Source organism: Perognathus longimembris, chromosome 17, assembly GCF_023159225.1.
Source record: "Perognathus longimembris pacificus isolate PPM17 chromosome 17, ASM2315922v1, whole genome shotgun sequence".
Classification (NCBI taxonomy): Eukaryota; Metazoa; Chordata; class Mammalia; order Rodentia; family Heteromyidae; genus Perognathus; species Perognathus longimembris.
Genome location: NC_063177.1, coordinates 39,641,385 through 39,659,586, shown reverse-complemented (window position 1 = coordinate 39,659,586; position 18,202 = coordinate 39,641,385). Strand labels below are relative to the sequence as shown.

Genomic DNA, 18,202 nt, shown 5'->3' with positions numbered 1-18,202 from the left:
GAGAGAGAAATTTTTCCTAAGTTCATATAAGGCCATTTTGTTCTTCATTTCCCTTTGAGAATACAGGCCAGTATACCCTCTCTTTTTTTTTTTTTTTTTTGTCTTTTCGTTTTTTGGTACTGGGGATCGAACCCAGGACATTGTACTTGCTAGGCAAGCGCATTGTCACTGAGCTATATCCCAGCCCTGTCATATTTCTTTGATCCAAGTAGCCTCTGGGTCTCTCAGAAATTGGCTTGAAATAGCTGTATTTCCTAAAAGCAAATCATTTTGGTTGTCAGGAAATAAGAAGTCGATAGAGATTCTACACGGATTTGCAAGCTGATAGCCTTACCTACTCTTTTTTTTTTGGTCAGTCGTAGGGCTTAAACTCTGGGTGCTGTCCCTGAGCTCTTTCAAGCTCAAGGCTAGCACTGTACCACTTGAGCCACAGCACCACTTCCTTGTTTTTTGGTGGTTAATTGGGGAATAGAGTCTCACAGACTTTCCTGCCTGGACTGGCTTTGAACCACGATCTTCAGATCTCAGCCTCCTGAGTAGCTAGGATTGCAGGCATGAGCCACCTGGGCCAGGCCTGCCTTACTTACTCTTGATAATTGTGGATGCCTTTGTGACAGTACTCAAATTCACTATTTGTCCACACCACCCTCTAGTGTTTATTCAGGGACATTCTCCCAAGTTATATAATACCAATAAGGCAGGATTTCAGGAAAAAGTTTTTTTTAATTTATAAAAGTCACTATCAGGAGCAAAACAAATACATTTTCACTTTTTAATTTTTCTCTACCCAACTTGCAATTATTGGCACACTTCTTTGAGATTTTGAACTGTAAAAACAAAGTTGACTTAAATGACTAAGCAAATGAAGTTTCCCAATAAGAATAAAGTTTATAGATGGGTTAAACTATCCATTGTAAAAAGCCAATCAAATGATCGTAATTCTTTGATTTTACATATGAAAATGAAAATGCATACTTTACTTATCAAGGCCTCAGAACTGAGTACAAGAAAGCCTGCCTGATTGGACTAATAGAGCGTGAAATGGCCACTGCTCACCTTCTTAACCCTCCTGTTTCAGAGATGATTCCTGGATCTGTCCTGATAAGTGATGCTGTTTTCCTGGAATTGGTAGATGCTCTGAATCAACATTCAGATGAAGAGGAGGAAGGGCACAATGACAACTCAGATGGAAAACAGGATGATAGCAAAGAAGATCTTCCGGTAACAAGAAAGAGAAAACGACATGCTATTGAAGGTGCATAGCTACTTTGAAACCAACAGGGCTAGAGAGGAAGGGAAAATTAGAAAGGTCTATTGCTGGTCCAGTTAAAATGAAAAAAAAATGGGTAGCTTATGTTGCCTATGACCTAGTTGGAAAATAAAGTAGAACTTAAAGAATAATCAGGGGGCTGAGAATGTGGCTTAGTGGTAGAGTGCTTGCCTAGAATGCACAAAGCCCTGGGTTCGGTTCCTCATTGCCACATAAACAGGTAAAGCTGGAAGTGGCGCTGTGGCTCAAGTGGTAGAATGCTAGCCTTCAGCAAATGAAGCTCAGGATAGTGCTCAGGCCCTGGAGTTCAAGGCCCAGTACTGGAAAAAAATAATAATAATTGTGAGTAGTGTTAAAAAGACAAACCTGGAAAGTTGTCAACAGATAATAAAATTACTCTAAAATCCTGATACATAGAATAGCCAGATTAAAATTTCTATCTAGACTTTTAAATATAGATATGTAAATCAATGTGTTTGTATGTTCTGTGTAATTGATTTTGTGCTAGATGTACATAAAATTTCATCTCTAGGGGCTGGGGACATGGCCTAGTGGCAAGAGTGCCTGCCTCATATACATGAGGCCCTGGGTTCGATTCCCCAGCACCACATATACAGAAAATGGCCAGAAGTGGCGCTGTGGCTCAAGTGGCAGAGTGCTAGCCTTGAGCAAAAAGAAGCCAGGGACAGTGCTCAGGCCCTGAGTCCAAGCCTCAGGACTGGCCAAAAACAAACAAACAAAAAAAATTTCATCTCTAGTCTTAACCTTTTTCTTTGCTACTAATGTTTAATTAATTTAATATTTTTAGTTATAGTACATGTTATTTAATTATATATCCAGAGGCATAGTGTCTCTCTGATTATAAAATAGTTGCAGCATTAGTCTTATTCTTCAGCATAGCATTATGATAGAATTTTTCTGTATTTAAATCTCCATGAAAACATTTCTTATACCCAATGTCTATCAGAAACTGTGAATTTAGTTATCAACATGTAGTCAGTGTTTAACAAAGCAGTTCTAATCAAAATGCTATGACAAAAGGAAAAGAGGTCAATTAGCTTACTCAGGAGTTTATTGTCATTTCCAATATAGGCAACAAAAAAAGTTCCAAGAAACAATTCCCAAATGACATGATCTTCAGTGCCATTGCCTCGATGTTCCCTGAAAATGGTGTCCCAGACGACATGAAGGAGAGGTAGGGACCACCCAGACCTTACGTAGAGTATTCAGACAAAACTTTTATTCAAACTGTTCTTTTTGGTTAATAAAAACCCCTGTTAATGGTAACTTTCATTGTGATTTTGCCTCTACTTGTGGTTCTTTGTTGCTTACTTACCTCTAAATGCCCATTGACATATTAAGGGCCATTCATTGTGTGCTGGCTTTTGAGTAAATCTGCACAAAAACTTTTACTCTGCCATTCTTTTGAGAACTTACTCCAGCACAAAATCTCTCCCTCCCCTTACTTTCAGACATATGTCCACCCTGCATGATTAATTACAGTGGTGTAGCCATGTAGTTATATACATTCCCTCATCCAGCAAGCACATGAAAAATACCCATGATCCCTTGGCAGGATGTGCTTGGATGACTGTCAATACCCAATTCTCATTTTCCCAGTGGAGACATTCTCTTGAAGAAACTCTTCTTTCTTTCCTTAAATAGGTATCGAGAGCTGACAGAAATGTCAGATCCCAATGCGCTTCCCCCTCAGTGCACACCCAACATTGATGGGCCCAATGCCAAGTCTGTGCAACGGGAGCAATCTCTGCACTCCTTCCACACACTCTTTTGCCGACGCTGCTTTAAATATGACTGCTTCCTTCACCGTAAGTGGGGCTTCTCTATTTGACATTCCTCTCCTCTTTTCAACCACAAGTACTATTCCCTTCTTGTTGTTCTGATTTGTACTATGGATTTCCCAGCCTCTGCTTGCATGGGGATTTCACAAAGGGCCACCAGTTCTAGAGCTGGAGGTGTGGTTCAAATGATAAGAGCACCTGCCCAGTACTACTAAAAAAGAAAGAAAAGGCCAGGCACTGGTGACTCACACCTGTAATCCTACCTACCCAGGAGGCTGAGATCTGAGGGTCACACTTAAAAGTCAGTCAGGGTGGAAAAGGCCGTGATGCTCTTTTCTCCGTTTTAGTACTCAGAAAAAGCCTGAAATAGTTCTGTGGCCCAAGTGGTAGAATAGTAGCCTTAAGCACAAAGAGACTCTGGTATAGTGCTCAGGCCCTGAGTTCAAACCCAAGAGTGGCAAAAGAAAAGAAAACATTATCTTGTTATATACTGTTATGTACATAACTACACAGTTGGTTATATCAAATCCTGTTCTAATTCCTATAAAAGTACACTAACTCAGTTTTATTCTTCAAGTAAATAAACCATTAGAGGTACCACAATTTTTGTTTTGCAGCCTTTCATGCCACCCCTAATGTGTATAAGCGCAAGAACAAAGAAATCAAGATTGAGCCAGAACCCTGTGGCACAGACTGCTTCCTTTTGCTGGTAGGTTCTTAAGCTGTTCTAGCATTACTCGCTGTTTAAAATTGAGCAAGAACTGGTCCTTGGGGTTTCTGATCCTGGAAGCACAAGCTAAGTGAGCCATACATAGCACTCTAGGGGTCAAACAGCCCCAATGAAATGGCTTCTACTCTTAAGAAGTTAGCTCCCCAGAGACAGTAGTACTGACAAGTTAGTCTAATGGCGTGATATTTGAAGAACAGTAAAAGATTTTCTGCTCTAAATATTACCTATTAGAGTTTAAAGTCTGAGATTATATTGTTAGATTTGAAACAAAGATGGCTGAGGGCACAGGTCAGTGGTAGAACCCTTGCCTAATGTATTCAAAGCCATAGGTTTGATCACAACATCACCACAAAGGGGAGAGGTATTTCTCAGAGCACGCTCCATCTGTTTTGCTTTCTTCCTCTAAATGCATACAATGTGCACAGTCATAGGAAGAGGAACAACGACGGCAGTGATGTCTTATTTAAGTCAACCAGATCGCCCCTCCCTGATGGACAGACCTGTGCCTAAATATATTGCCCTGCATATGTGTTGGAAACAGTATATTGAGAGCTGTGGAATAAGTCCTTTCTGGTAACTGGATCCAGTTCTGGCTGCTAAACCAAAAACCAGTATTTTCAGCCTGTTATCAGTAGCTCACACCTGTTATCCTAGCTACTCAGTAGGCTGAGATCTGAGAATCACAGTTCAGAGCCAGCCTGAGCAGGAAAGTCTGTGAGAATCTTATCTTCAATTACCAGCAAAAATCCAGAAGTGAAGCTGTGGCTCAAGTAGTAGAGGGCTAGCCTTGAGCAAAAAAGCTCAGGGACAGCACGCACACCCTGAGTTCAAGTCCCAGGACTAGCACAAAATGAAACCCAATACTTAAGAGGTAAGCACTTGTGGGAAGGATATGTTTAATAATTGGTATCTTGAAAAGATGAATAACTGGGAATACTGCCTCAGAGCCCCATCTCAGGGAACTCAGGAACACAAGAGGCCTTTATAGGAAGGGCAGGAGGAAAAGGAGACCGTGAACTGGAAAGCTACATGCTGAGTAGGGTCTTCATCACCCAGGACATGGTATCTTTTTTCTATTCTGACTGACACATCTCAATGATCCTCAGTCTCCTGGGGCTAGTTCCTGTGTAGATTAAACCTCACAGCAATTTCCATGCTTTGTATCAGGTGTTGGCAGAACTAAAAAATAAGCAGGAGTGTCACACATGCTGATGTTATCATCTAAAGGTCACCAGATGTTGTAGGTTCTGAAATTTAGAGGAAGATTATTCAACAGTTAACATCTTAATCATTTTAGCTGCAAGTTCTCTTTAGAATTTAGGGAGGAAGGGGTCAGGAGGGTAAAAAGTGGGAGAAAATGAAGGAGGTGGGTAACACTGTTCAAAAAGAAATGTACTCAATACCAAACTTACATAACTGTAACTCCTTTGTATATCACCTTTACAATAAAATTCAAATTGAAAACAAAACTAAAGGGGACTGTTCGGGACAACTTCCAGAGCAGAGATTGTGTTGTACTTGCCAAGGACTCTGGCTTTTTGTAAAATAAGTTGAGTTTCTGTAAAGAATAAAATACTGAACTGAGAATGTGGCTGAGTGATAGAGTACTTGCCTAGCACGCATGAAGCCCTGGGTTCAATTCTTCAGTACCACATAAACAGAAAAAGCCAAAAAGGGCACTGTGGGTAGAGTACTAGCTAGCCTTGAGCAAAAAGAAGTAAGTGCCCTGAGTTCAAGCCCCAGGACTAGCCAAAACAAAACAAAACAAAAAAACTTAATGAATTTTTTTTCTGTCTCTGCTGAAGAGCTGAAACTGTGACTCATGAGTAGAGTACCTGCTTAGCAAGTACAAGGCCCTGAGTTCTAACCCCACTGCCAAAAAAGAAAAAGGATAGAACACTATTTCTACTTGATTGTTTGGGGTGAATATAAAGTAGGCACTTGTCCAAACTCAGATCCCTAAAAATGGCAAAATAAATAAGTAAATAAAAATAAATGTTTGTACATCCTACCATAATTTGTTTAAAAGAAAAATTCAGCGCAATAGTAAAAATCAGTAAGTCAATTAAAAAATTAGATTATACAGCCAGGTGTCTTTGGGAGTATCTTTAGGATAGAATAACAGAAAGAAAGATATAGGAAGTGGTATTTTATTCTCATCTGGAAATGGGGCATAATAAGGTAGCAAGAAAATAAGTATGTCAACTTTATCCAATTTGTTTTTTCCCCTAAGATATACTTAATTCTTCCCATGTGTCGGTACCATTCTAGGCCCTTAAGTATATTGTCTTATTTTCACTCTTGTAAAAATACCTATGGTAGAAAGGTTATGGGTTATAGAAGTTAGATTTTTTTCCCCAGAGTTTATTAAAAAGTTAGTGGTGTGGCAATGATGAGATTCAAGCTCCAATCTAATTCTGCAGTCCATGCTTTTTAAATTATCCTGTCCTCTTTTTTTATTACACTGTTCACCAATGTTCTAGCCATTATGTCACCCAGAGGAACATTATCCTTCTCACAGTCCTTACCCTGGTGCTGCGTGCATGGATTACAAAGCTCCTGGCAGTGCTGGAAGTGTGTTAACTTACAGAGATTGATATGCACAGCTTTTCTTTTATTGCTTTTTAGTTATGAATACATATCAAATAAAATGCTGGACTATTTTCCTCCAACTTTTGTTTTTTTCTAAAGGACAATATCTTTAATTACAACAAGATGTCTAGCCCTGCCAAAACAAGGCCTCAAGAAATTAGCTAAACTTAGTTGTTCCTTTCCACAGAAATCTTCAGCAAAATCCTTTAGCAAACAATTTATGTAATCTGACAAGAAACCAGAGTATTCCCCAACTTTTTATTAAGAACATTTTCAATTGTGCAAAGTTGAAAGATAGCCTCTTCCTGGACTTAAAAATATTTTCCATGTTTACTATATCCATATATGTGGTAGGGGGTGTTGAGAGTGGAACCCAGGGCCTCACACATGCTAAGCATATGCTCAGCCACTGAGCCACAACTCCAGCCTGTTTAGTTTTTGTTTTCAAACTAATAGCAACTAGTCAGGCATAACATCTGGTTATTATATGTTTTGCTTTCTTTTAATCTCAAATAATTCTATCATTTGTTTCATCTCATTGAAATTCTAGGATGGCTATTTTGTAGTATCCACATTTTGAATTTGTTTTCTCTAAGTGTCACTTACGTTTTATTCACTATTTATCCACTATTTCCCATAAACTAGCAGTTATCTCTGGAGGCTTTCTAAGGTGCTATAAATGTTATATTTATAGTTTAGATTACCTTATTACTGGGTACTGATGTTTCATGCCTGTGATCCTAGCCTCGTAGGAAGCTGAGATCTAAGGATCCTGGTTTGAAGCCAACCCAGGCAGAAAGATTTGTAAGACTATTATGTCCAATTAACAAGCAAAACATTGTGAGTGGGGGTGTACCTTAAGTGACAGAACACAGCCTTGAGTGGGGGGAAAAAAAAGCAAAGTGGGAATGTGAAACCTTGAGTTTAAGCCCTTAGTGTACACACACACACACACACACACACACACACACACACACCACCCCCCATAGCCATACATGGTGAGGCACACCTGTAATCTCACACACACACACACACCACCCCCCATAGCCATACATGGTGAGGCACACCTGTAATCTCACACACACACACACACCACCCCCCATAGCCATACATGGTGAGGCACACCTGTAATCTCAGTCCATGGAAGGTTTAGTCAGCAAGATGGTAATTTTTTTTTTTTTTTTTTGGCCAGTCCTGGGCCTTGGACTCAGGGCCTGAGCACTGTCCCTGGCTTCTTCCCGCTCAAGGCTAGCACTCTGCCACTTGAGCCGCAGCGCCGCTTCTGGCCGTTTTTCTGTATATGTGGTGCTGGGGAATCAAACCTAGGGCCTCGTGTATCCGAGGCAGGCACTCTTGCCACTAGGCTATCTCCCCAGCCCCAACAAGATGGTAAATTTGAAACCTGTGTGGAATAGGATCCTGTCTCAGAGCAAAAGTATATTTGAGTTTCAGAAACAGCTATAAGTCGTTGGGAACCAAGCCCTGTGAGAAAATACCCATGATTAAACTGAGTTATAGGTTTATTGACTATAGCTATTAAGAAATGGAATTTTAAAAATAAAAATAGGGCCAGGAATATGGCCTAGTGGCAAGAGTGTTTGCCTCATTCATATACATATTCACATATACACATATTCATATATGTGGTGCTGGGGAATTGAACCCAGGGCCAGAAGTGGCACTGTGCTCAAGTGGCAGAGTGCTAGCCTTGAGCAAAAAGAAGCCAGGGACAGTGCTCAGGCCCTGAGTCCAAGCCCCAGGACTGGCCAAAAAAAATAATAATAATAATAAAAATAATAAATAAAAAGGTTTTTTTAAAAAAAAGAATTCTTCTGAGGCTCATCTGCAGATAAAGGTGTAAGTTTCAAGTAATAGTAACTTACTAATTCAAAGATTACACATTTACTATTGAAACAGGCAGTATGGTAGCATGTGGAGAGCCCTGATGCTTGCATACTGACTGGAACATTGAGCCATATTCTCTCAAGCAGGTCTCTCCTCTGTACCTCATTTCTTCATCTCAGTGTGTTCTCAAATTCCAACCATGAATAAATTTCAGATACAACTTACTGGCAAATTAAAGACACATACATGAACAGATGTTACATTCTTTAAAAAAGTAAGATATAAGACAATCCCTTATGAAAAATTTGTAAATTTTAGAATGTTTGTCAAGTAGTTGTTATTATAATATGGTCTCACCTACCTGGTATAGATCATTTTAAAAAGAATCAGTGCATTTAATGTGTCTGTGTCTTTTCCTATTTGTAATATACCCACTACAGGAAGGAGCTAAGGAGTATGCCATGCTCCATAATCCCCGCTCCAAGTGCTCTGGGCGCCGCAGGCGAAGACATCATGTGGTCAGTGCTTCTTGCTCTAATACTTCAGCCTCTGCTGTGACTGAGACTAAAGAAGGGGACAGTGACAGGGACACAGGCAATGACTGGGCCTCCAGTTCTTCAGGTACAGTAAACAGAAAATAAAGTTCCCTCCCTCCCTCCCTCCCTCTTTCTCTCTTTCTTTCTTTTTTGCCAGTCCTGGAGCTTGAACTCAGGGCCTGAGTACTGTCCCTGGCTTCTTTTTACCTAGCACTTCTGCCTCTTGAGCCACAGCGCCACTTCTGGCCTTTTCTATATATGTGGTGCTGAGGAATAGAACCCGGGGCTTCATGTATGCAAGGCAAGCACTCTACCACTAGGCCACATTCCCAACCCCAAGAAGTTCTCTTTCTATGCAAGGACTCTGGTAAACCCAGGCTATCTGGCTCAACATTTCTACCTTTTAGGAATTGTTTTTTTCCATTGGCTTATCTACAGACAGCGAAGACAAGGAATGTGTTCATTCTTAACTATTCTGTATAATTAGAATGATGGGCTCAAGTGGTATAGTGCTTGCCTAGGAAGTTCAAGGTCCAGAATTCAAACCCCAGTATTGGATAGGGTAGAGTCCATAAACTAGAATGATGTAGTTCTGAGTTTGTGACAAACTACTAATGACTACTGCATTTCACTCTTCTGTTTCTTTGTATCTTGCTTAGAGGCTAACTCTCGTTGTCAGACCCCCACAAAACAGAAGGCCAGTCCAGCCCCGCCTCAACTGTGTGTTGTGGAAGCCCCTTCTGAGTCTGTGGAGTGGACTGGGGCTGAGGAATCTCTTTTTAGAGTCTTCCATGGCACCTACTTCAACAACTTCTGTTCCATAGCCAGGCTTCTGGGGACAAAGACGTGTAAGCAGGTAATTTCTTAAGACTAGTATCCATTTACCCATTGCTCTGTCCCTTCACCATCTTACCATGTTGTGTTTCTGGAGAGATATTATCTTAGGTTCAGGAAGGCCTGAGTTTCTGCTTCTGGGTTATGAAGCAGATTCCCAGTCACAGGCAAATCCCAGGCCTAGCAATGCTTGGGCCTCTTTTCTCCTCCTTGCCAAATGCTTACTTCTATTTCTCATTGCTATTCAACTCTTGTGGATGGTCCTGAACTCCTTTATCTACTTCATGGTTCCTTTCTAAATGTATACTTGAATTCTAGAAGGCCTCCCTCTCCCTGTGGGTCTTCTTAGTGGTACACACTTGCCAGTATAGCAGCTATTCCTTTTATCCTTGTGTGCTTCATTCTCTATATTTCATATCATGAGATTTTGTAATTTCCACCCTCAATCTTTCGCTCTTATCAACAGACATGGATGCTCTGAAACAAACAAAAAAGACTTCAATGAGAAGGTAGAATCTAGAACCAGGGATAAGTCATAGATTCAAGCCAATATGCCCAGCAAAGAAGGGAGCAGACTTGCCTGCTCATGTAACTCCCCAACTTCTGGAGACATCTCTGTAGCCTGTTCTTGAGACCAGATCCCCCAAAATTGCTATGCCTGGCACCTGCAGAAGGACCTTTGTTAGGCCTTCATGCTCCTTTATTTTATTTTTTTGCCAGTCCTAGGGCATGGACTAAGGGCCTGATCACTGTCCCTGGCTTCTTTTTGTTCAGTGCTAGCACTCTACCTCTTGAGCCACAGCACCACTTCTGGCTTTTACTGTTTATGTGGTGCTGAGGAATCAAACCCAGGGCTTCATGCATGCTATGCAAGCACTCTGTCCCTAAGCCACATTCCCAGCCCTTCATGCTCCTTTATATAAAACCATTAAGAGAATCATAAGTTGAAGTGCCCTATGCCTTGTGCTTTACCTATTTCCTTGCAACACAGGCTTTTTCATATCTTTTTTTTTTTTTTTTTTTTTTTTTTTTTTGCATCAGCCAGCCTGGAGCACAATTCTAGTTGTACTTCCTCGGTATCTGTATTAGTTGAGATGGAGTCTTGGCAACTTCTTGACAACTTTTTGCCTTGGAGGGCCTTAAACAGCAATCTTTTAGATCTCCACCTTCCAGGTAGCTATGATTACAGGCCTGAGCCACAATGCTAGGCCTTAATACAGGTTTGTGGTGTTTTTTTTTGCCAGTCCTGGGGCTTGAACTCGGGGCCTGGGCACTGTCCTTGAGCTTCTTATGCTCAAGTATAACACTCTACCTGTTAAGCCACACCACCACTTCTGGCTTTTTTTGTTTATGTGGAACTGAGGAATTGAACCCAGGGCTACATGCATGCTCGGAAAGCACTCTACCACTAAGGCACATTCCCAGCCTTAACACAGAATTATTATTTTTTTTTAATTAAATTTTTTTTTGCCAGTCCTGGGCTTAGATTCAGGGCCTGAGTCACTGTCCCTGACTTCTTTTTGCTCAAGGTTAGCACTCTACCATTTGAATCACAGCACCACTTCGGACTTTTTCTGTTTATGTAGTACTGAGGAATCGAACCCAGGGCTTCATGCATGCCTAGGCAAGCACTCTACCTCTAAGCTTCATTCCCAGACCCAACACAGGTTCTTAACCTAGAATCCATACAGTTGAATACAAAAAGTTATCCTGTATATTTTCCTGATAAGATTTATAGTCTTTACAGAATCTCAGATGGTATTCATAGCCCATGAGAAAAAGAAAAAGCTAGGGCTGGGAATATGGCCTAGTGGTAGAGTGCTTGCCTAGCATGCATGAAGCCCTGAGTTCGATTCCTCAGCACCACATAAACAGAAAAAAGCCAGAAGTGACACTGGCTCAATTGGTAGAGTGTTAGCGGTGAGCAAAAGAAGCTCAGGGACAGTGCCCAAGCCCTGAATTCAAGCCCCAGGACTGGCCAAAAAAAAAAAGCTGAAAATAAATACTGTAAAGGAAGAAACCTGTTGAAAGGGTACCAGCCTTCCTGAGATGACCTGCTACCAACTAGTCAAGGTCTTATATCTTTCTACCAACAGAGGGAGCCTAGTGCATAGTACTAGTTCACATTCTTCTCTGTTGCACTGGGCAGCCCACTTGTGGTGTGGTAGAAAGGGTGGTAGATGAGAGCTCCTGATAAGGGAAGGTGTTACTCTGTTCAGTATTTCTTCCTTCCTGAATCAGGGTAAAGGGTTAAGAGTTAATCTTCATAGCCAGTGGCCCCATGTCCCACAGGTGCTGTTTCTTTCCTTACTAAAAAGATATTCAATCTACTGCCTACAAGTTCTCCAGAACTGTGCCCCAGCCAGGTCAGCACTTGACTGGGCCATTTAATGATTGCCTGACTCCAGAAGGTGTGACGAGCCCTGTTGGGTTTCTCTTACAGGTCTTTCAGTTTGCAGTGAAAGAATCACTTATCCTGAAGTTGCCAACAGATGAGCTCATGAACCCATCACAGAAGAAGAAAAGAAAGCACAGGCAAGGATTAGACAATGGACTTTCTATGGCAGGGATGTGCTCTGTGTCCTGATACCTGCCTTACTCTTGGCCAGTGCATAAGGCTTAGTGAGCCTATTATTCAGCACACACAGCTGAGGGCCAGCATTCTTAGTGCTCCTTAAAGATTCTTATCTAGGACTAGCCCTGCCCCTATACCCACATCTTGTGGACCCTGAGATAGCTGTCTGGTTTTCCACTTAACCTTTTGGCCACTAGAATGTGAGCTGGCTCCTAGTTCCACACTGAGACCATTTCTCCTCATTAAGTGGTTGCCCACTTCTCAACTCTGACAGTTTATTCCTTTTCTTTGCTTACCCACATGTTATTTTCCTTAATTGCATAACACTTATAGCCAGTTTTTATTTAGGGTTGGAAGTTTCTTTTTAAATTCAGCACTCAGTGTAGCTCAGTTTCCCAGTGACTGTTACTTGCCAAAGGAAGGAACTGATGCCAATTCCAGATATAGAAGTAAGTCCTTCTATATCTCTTGTCAGCTCTTCCTTGTCAGTTGCTTCACTCAGAGAAAATCCCTGAAAGGCCTTCCCACCTGCTGTCTTAAAACTCCCACATCCTGCCTCGACAAAGGGGAGGGAAGGAAGGACAGTGGCTTTGTAGTAGACATATAGGCCTGGGCTTTGTTTTATATTACTTTTTATTCTGTTCTATTTGTTTGGGAGGGGTTTAAATCTCGAAGCCATAGGCTAGCTGGATAAAAGATAGGCTCTCACTCTTATATAGCAGAAGAAGGGGTCTCCTATTAAGGGATTTTGAAAGGATATTCTGAAGTTATCTGAGTCCATCAGAGCAGATCACCCTGTTACTTACCTGTATTCTACGGAGCTCCTGAGGACTATGACCCAGATACATTTCTTCTATTTTTCAGATTGTGGGCTGCACACTGCAGGAAAATTCAGCTGAAGAAAGGTAAGTTCAAAACTAAGAATGTAGTCTGAACATGTGTTTACTATGTGGCCCTGGTTCCCTTACCAACAACCCCCCCCCAAAAAAAAAAGGCAAGCAAGAAAGAGAGAAAGAGAAAAAGAAGAGAGAAAAAAGAGGGGAAAAAGGCAAGCAAGAAAGAGAGAAAACGAAAAGGAAGAAAGGAGAGAGAGAGAGAAATAAAGAAAAGGAAGAAAAGAGAAAGAGGAAAAAGGAAATGATGCCAGGGTATGATTTAGCATTTCAGTTCAAGGCCCGGTGGCCCCATCACCCTGCCCCACCTACAGCTGCACTTGTTGACACTGGCCACAGATTGTAGATTTCTGTGCAGCAGCTAAGGGTTGAGCCTCTCATGGCAGTTGAGAAGACCTTTAAGGAGGTAGTCAGGGGCCTTGTGGTCTCTGAGTGTTCTAGTGTGCTGTTAGCTGGGTTCTAGGCCTCTTTTAATGTTTAGAATAGCTGCCCTGTTATCTCAGACCATCTCCACACCCTGCCCACAAAGCAGACCGCCCCATTGTAGCTTGTGCACAGCAGCCATCCACACTGTCTTCTAACCTCAGATATTGTAGGAGTATCCAAGGCCAGAGCCTGCTTAGACTCAGCCACTGGAACCTTTGGAAGGGAAGGCAGTGAGGGAGCTTGGTCTCAGAGTGTCCTGCTTGGTTTTTCTCTCTTCTAGATAACTCTTCTACACAAGTATACAACTATCAACCCTGTGACCACCCAGACCGGCCCTGTGACAGCACCTGCCCCTGCATCATGACTCAGAATTTCTGTGAGAAGTTCTGCCAGTGCAATCCAGATTGTAAGAGAATCACACTTTTCCCTATGGTCTCTTAAAGCACTCAGCCTCAGGGAACCCAGCCTCCCCTCTCCTCCACTCCTGCCTCCTTTGCTTATGGGTCTTCAGTAGGAGAAGCAATACCCTAAAATCTGGAAAAGTCATAGGGTTTGGTTTTGTTTAGAGACATGGTCTTGCTTTGTTGCCAAATCTGGTCTGAACTCCTGGGTTAAGTGATCCTCCTTCTCATCTTTCTGGACTACAGGTATGTACCACCTCATCCAGTTAGGAAGATCATTTTTTAAAAGCCCTTAGGTTCAAACTATAAAAGTAGCAATTAGACAGAAATGAGATACTTCCTCATTTTTCTCTTCCAGTGGAGAACTGAAAAGCAGGATTCTTTTTCCTCAAAATGCATTGTGCCTTTGTGAGGGTATTAGGTGTTTGTTTGTTTGTTTTTTGTCAGTCCTGGGGCTTGAACTCAGGGCCTGAGCACTGTCTCTGGCCTCTTTTTGCTCAAGGCTAGCACCATTTGAGCCATAGCACCACTTCTGACTTTTTCTGTTTATGTGGTACTGAGGAATTGAATCCAGGGCTTCATGCATGCTAGGCAGGTACTCTACCAGTAAGCCACATGCCCAGCCCCAGGGTATTGTTTTTTTTTGAGGAGTATTGTGTGTGTTTTTTCAAGAGTTTACCTTTACTTTATTTGCTTATTGCTAGAATTTGTAGTTCTCCATATCTACCACAGTTATACCACCTTATAATTTGGATTTCATATCTATGTAAACCTTACAAAATTTGATATTTGTATGCATTAACTTGAAGACCATTGGAATATTGATCGTTATACATACTAATCATTGTTTAAAACATTAATTCTGAGCAGACAGGAAATTTGAAATATATGCTGTGATGGTATATATTTTTGTCCTTAAAAATATTTTCCTGTGACTTTGGACGCCCTTATTATGGTTAGTACTCTCATTTTGAGTATTAGTTATGCTTTTACTCATCCAACTTTTTGTTTGGTATTTAATAAAATGCAATTAGCAGATCATCTGTTATAAAATGGTAGCTGTCAGCCCAGCGTTTGCATACTTCAGTTCCCCATGGGCCAGACCCCCTGACCTTCCATCAGTAGGCTTAGCCTTGCCCCTGCCGGCTACAATACCTTCTAATCCTATGGTAGAAACACCTACCCATCTCCAGTCATCCTGTCAGTCTTGCTGCAGCCCTTAGGTTACGGTTTTTAAAAACAAATTTTTAGCTGAATATGGTGGTTCACACTTATAATCCCAACATTTGAGAGAATGAGACAGGTAGATCCCAGCAGCTGGAGACCAGCCTGAGCAGCATAAAAAGACCTTGACTCAAAATACATATGTATATATTTCTTTAGATCACATTAATTCTAAATATGGCTACTTTCATTTAGCAGCTGGAGTTTTCATTTTACTTTCAGAGCTTGTTTTTACTAATACATAGTAATTCTACAAACTGAAGGGATTCATTATGACATTTCCATACATTCATGTAAGCTAGAGTTTTAATATCAGGTAGGAGACAATGGCTTGGATATCAGCAGAGACTAAATAAGCAGTTTTCTCCCTTCCTATCCTGACCATTTGGGTCTGAGCAGTTGATGAAAGCCCCCAGCACCTGCAGAAGTTGGTGCCCAGGCAGCTTCTAATAAAGAGCAGATACTGATCTTGCCACAACTGAGGGGTGCTGGTCGTGGGGAGGGCTAAGGGTGGAGGACAATGACGTGGAACGGATGCATTGTGTTCTCAAAATGATGCTTGTTTTGATGAGGAGGACTTACCAGTGAAAAGCCCTGATTTCATCTTCTCGGGAGTCCTCTCCACCTCTCTTCCAAATTCTGCCAACAAGGATGCGGGACACTGCTGGGGAACCTCTGGTAGATACTTCTCAGGAGTCTCATGCCTGCTGTCTTCATTCACAGACAAGAGCGCTGTGAGGCACTTAGTTTTGGAAGGAAAAAACAAAACAAAACTGGAGTACCTGATTATTGGGAAGGAAGCTTCTGTCCTGTTTTGCCAAGCATGCTTAACCACATCACATCTGCTTCTCGCTTCTCTGCTCTTAAGTCCATCAGTGCCCAGCATTGGCTTGCTTCATGACCTTACCTGTCTCCCCATCCAGGTCAGAATCGTTTCCCTGGCTGTAGATGTAAGACCCAGTGCAATACCAAGCAGTGTCCTTGCTATCTGGCAGTACGAGAATGTGATCCTGACCTGTGCCTCACCTGTGGGGCATCAGAGCACTGGGACTGCAAGGTGGTCTCCTGCAAAAACTGCAGCATCCAACGTGGCCTCAAGAAGGTGGGGCCTTTGTGCAGGTTAAGATAATGGAGTGGGATGGAGGGAATAGTCCCAGACATCTTTCCCTTGGTCTCTTTTTCTTCTCCCTTCCTTCCTTCCTTCCTTCCGTCCTTCCTTTCTTCCCTCCCTCCCTCCCTCCCTTCCTCCCTTCCTCTTTCCTTCCTTCCTTCCTTCCTATTTTTCTGTTCCTGAGGCTTGAACTCTGAGCCTTGGCACTGTCCCTGAGCTTTTAAAAGTGCTTAAGGCAGTCAAGACACTGGTAGCTCATGCCTGTAATCCTAGCTACTCAGGAGGCTGAGATCTGAGGATCATGGTTTGAAGCCAGTGAAGCAAGAAAGTCTGTAATACTCTTATCTCCAATAAACTACTCAGGAAAAGCTGGAAGTGGTGCTGTGGCTCAAGTGGTAGAGTGCTAGCCTTGAGCAAAAAGGAGTCAAGAGACGGTGTTCAGGCCCTGAGTTCAAAGCCCCAGGACTGGCAAAAAAAAAAAAAAAAAAAAAAGTGCTCAAAGTTAGTGCTCTATCACTTGAGCCACAGCTCCATTTAAGCTTTTTGATGGTTGAATATAAGAGTCACAGACTTTCCTTCCCGGGCTGACTTCAAACCAAGATCCTTGGATGTCATCCCCTGAGTAATTAGGATTACAAGGTATGAGCCACCGGTACCCTGCCTTTTCTCTTCTTAAAGGACTTGTATGTGAAAGCGCTTCATTATTCCTTACACACATATCAGAAAAGTGGCTCTTTAACTGGCCAAATAGAAAGGTGCAGAGGGGGATATGGTACCACAAAGCTATATCCCCAGCTCCAGTGCTGTCCATGTTTGCCTCCCATATAGCCCAAGAGGTCCCTGGGGAGGAGGAAAACTTATCTTGTTTCCTTTCCCCACGTCCTGTCTTGTTTTTCCCCTGACTAGAATAGCTTAGACCTTTTTCTGTTTTCAGATCCTCCTAATAGTTACTAGATCTTTCCATCTGCCCACCCCACACGCCCCTAACTTACTGATACCCACCCTTTCATCTGAGGCTTGCCTCCTCTCTCCCAGCACCTGCTGCTGGCCCCTTCCGATGTGGCCGGATGGGGCACCTTCATTAAGGAGTCTGTGCAGAAAAATGAATTCATATCTGAATATTGTGGTGAGGTGAGTGCTATGGGTTTGGCCCATGTTCTTACTGATGAGAAACTCTGATTTTCTGTGGGTTAGGCTTCTGTGACTTAATCTCTAAATAACTCATCTGAGTTCTCATGTGACCTCTTGGGGGATCCCACAGAACTGCTTGCAGTCCTGAAACAAACCACTGTTCTTCAATTCTTTGGCACCTCAGGGCAGACCAAGGACAGAAGGGGGGCATCTCTTCAGCCTTGGTGTGGGTCAGCCTAGATGGGAATGGAAACAACATAGGCTGGGCTCTCACATAATAATACTCAGTTAAGCCCCTATCTGTAACAGTGCCTCCCTCCCAGCCCTTTTCTGAAAGTGAGATGCTATGCTTCAAGCAGACAGCTTGACTCTTTTGTTCCTTGTGTATCTCTCCAGCTCATCTCTCAGGATGAAGCTGACCGACGAGGGAAGGTCTATGACAAGTATATGTCCAGCTTCCTTTTCAATCTCAACAATGGTATGTCATTGGCAGCTCTTTCTCCCAGTGTGGTCTTGTGTTGGTCTGGCTACCAAATTGCTTTTGCTATAGCCCAAGTTGAAGCCACCTCTGAATCGTCAGGCAGATACACAAAACAAGGTGTTAAGATTGAATAGAGCACCTCCATTTTGGATTTGTGTTCGGAATACAACCACTGAGTGCTTGTACCTCAGCAACCTCCTTGCTCAGCAGATGGGAGGAAGAGAGCCATGACTGAAACAAAGGAGGACCCAAAGAGAACACTCTCACATGAGCCAGAATTCTCCAGCTTCATGTTTTCACAGACTCCTGTTACCACACTGGACTTCACATTACTATTGAGCTGAATTATTT

General features: G+C 42.2%; 1 protein-coding gene across 7 annotated transcripts in view; it reads left to right on the top strand.

The window, feature by feature from the left end:
• Ezh1 (enhancer of zeste 1 polycomb repressive complex 2 subunit) overlaps positions 1-18,202 on the top strand; it is a 37,726-nt gene that overhangs the window by 16,725 nt on the left and 2,799 nt on the right. For 5 of the 7 annotated variants that reach the window (XM_048365101.1, XM_048365103.1, XM_048365100.1 and 2 more), the window contains 12 exons: positions 1,079-1,255; positions 2,363-2,465; positions 2,936-3,099; positions 3,690-3,781; positions 8,680-8,860; positions 9,435-9,631; positions 12,053-12,144; positions 13,049-13,089; positions 13,784-13,909; positions 16,052-16,230; positions 17,275-17,370; positions 17,767-17,848. In XM_048365101.1, the coding sequence (XP_048221058.1) occupies positions 1,079-1,255; positions 2,363-2,465; positions 2,936-3,099; positions 3,690-3,781; positions 8,680-8,860; positions 9,435-9,631; positions 12,053-12,144; positions 13,049-13,089; positions 13,784-13,909; positions 16,052-16,230; positions 17,275-17,370; positions 17,767-17,848 (1,530 nt within the window). Of the gene's footprint in view, positions 1-1,078; positions 1,256-2,362; positions 2,466-2,935; positions 3,100-3,689; positions 3,782-8,679; positions 8,861-9,434; positions 9,632-12,052; positions 12,145-13,048; positions 13,090-13,783; positions 13,910-16,051; positions 16,248-17,274; positions 17,371-17,766; positions 17,849-18,202 lie in introns of all 7 variants that reach the window. The other 2 variants (XR_007213663.1, XM_048365104.1) reach the window with 2 other exon arrangements.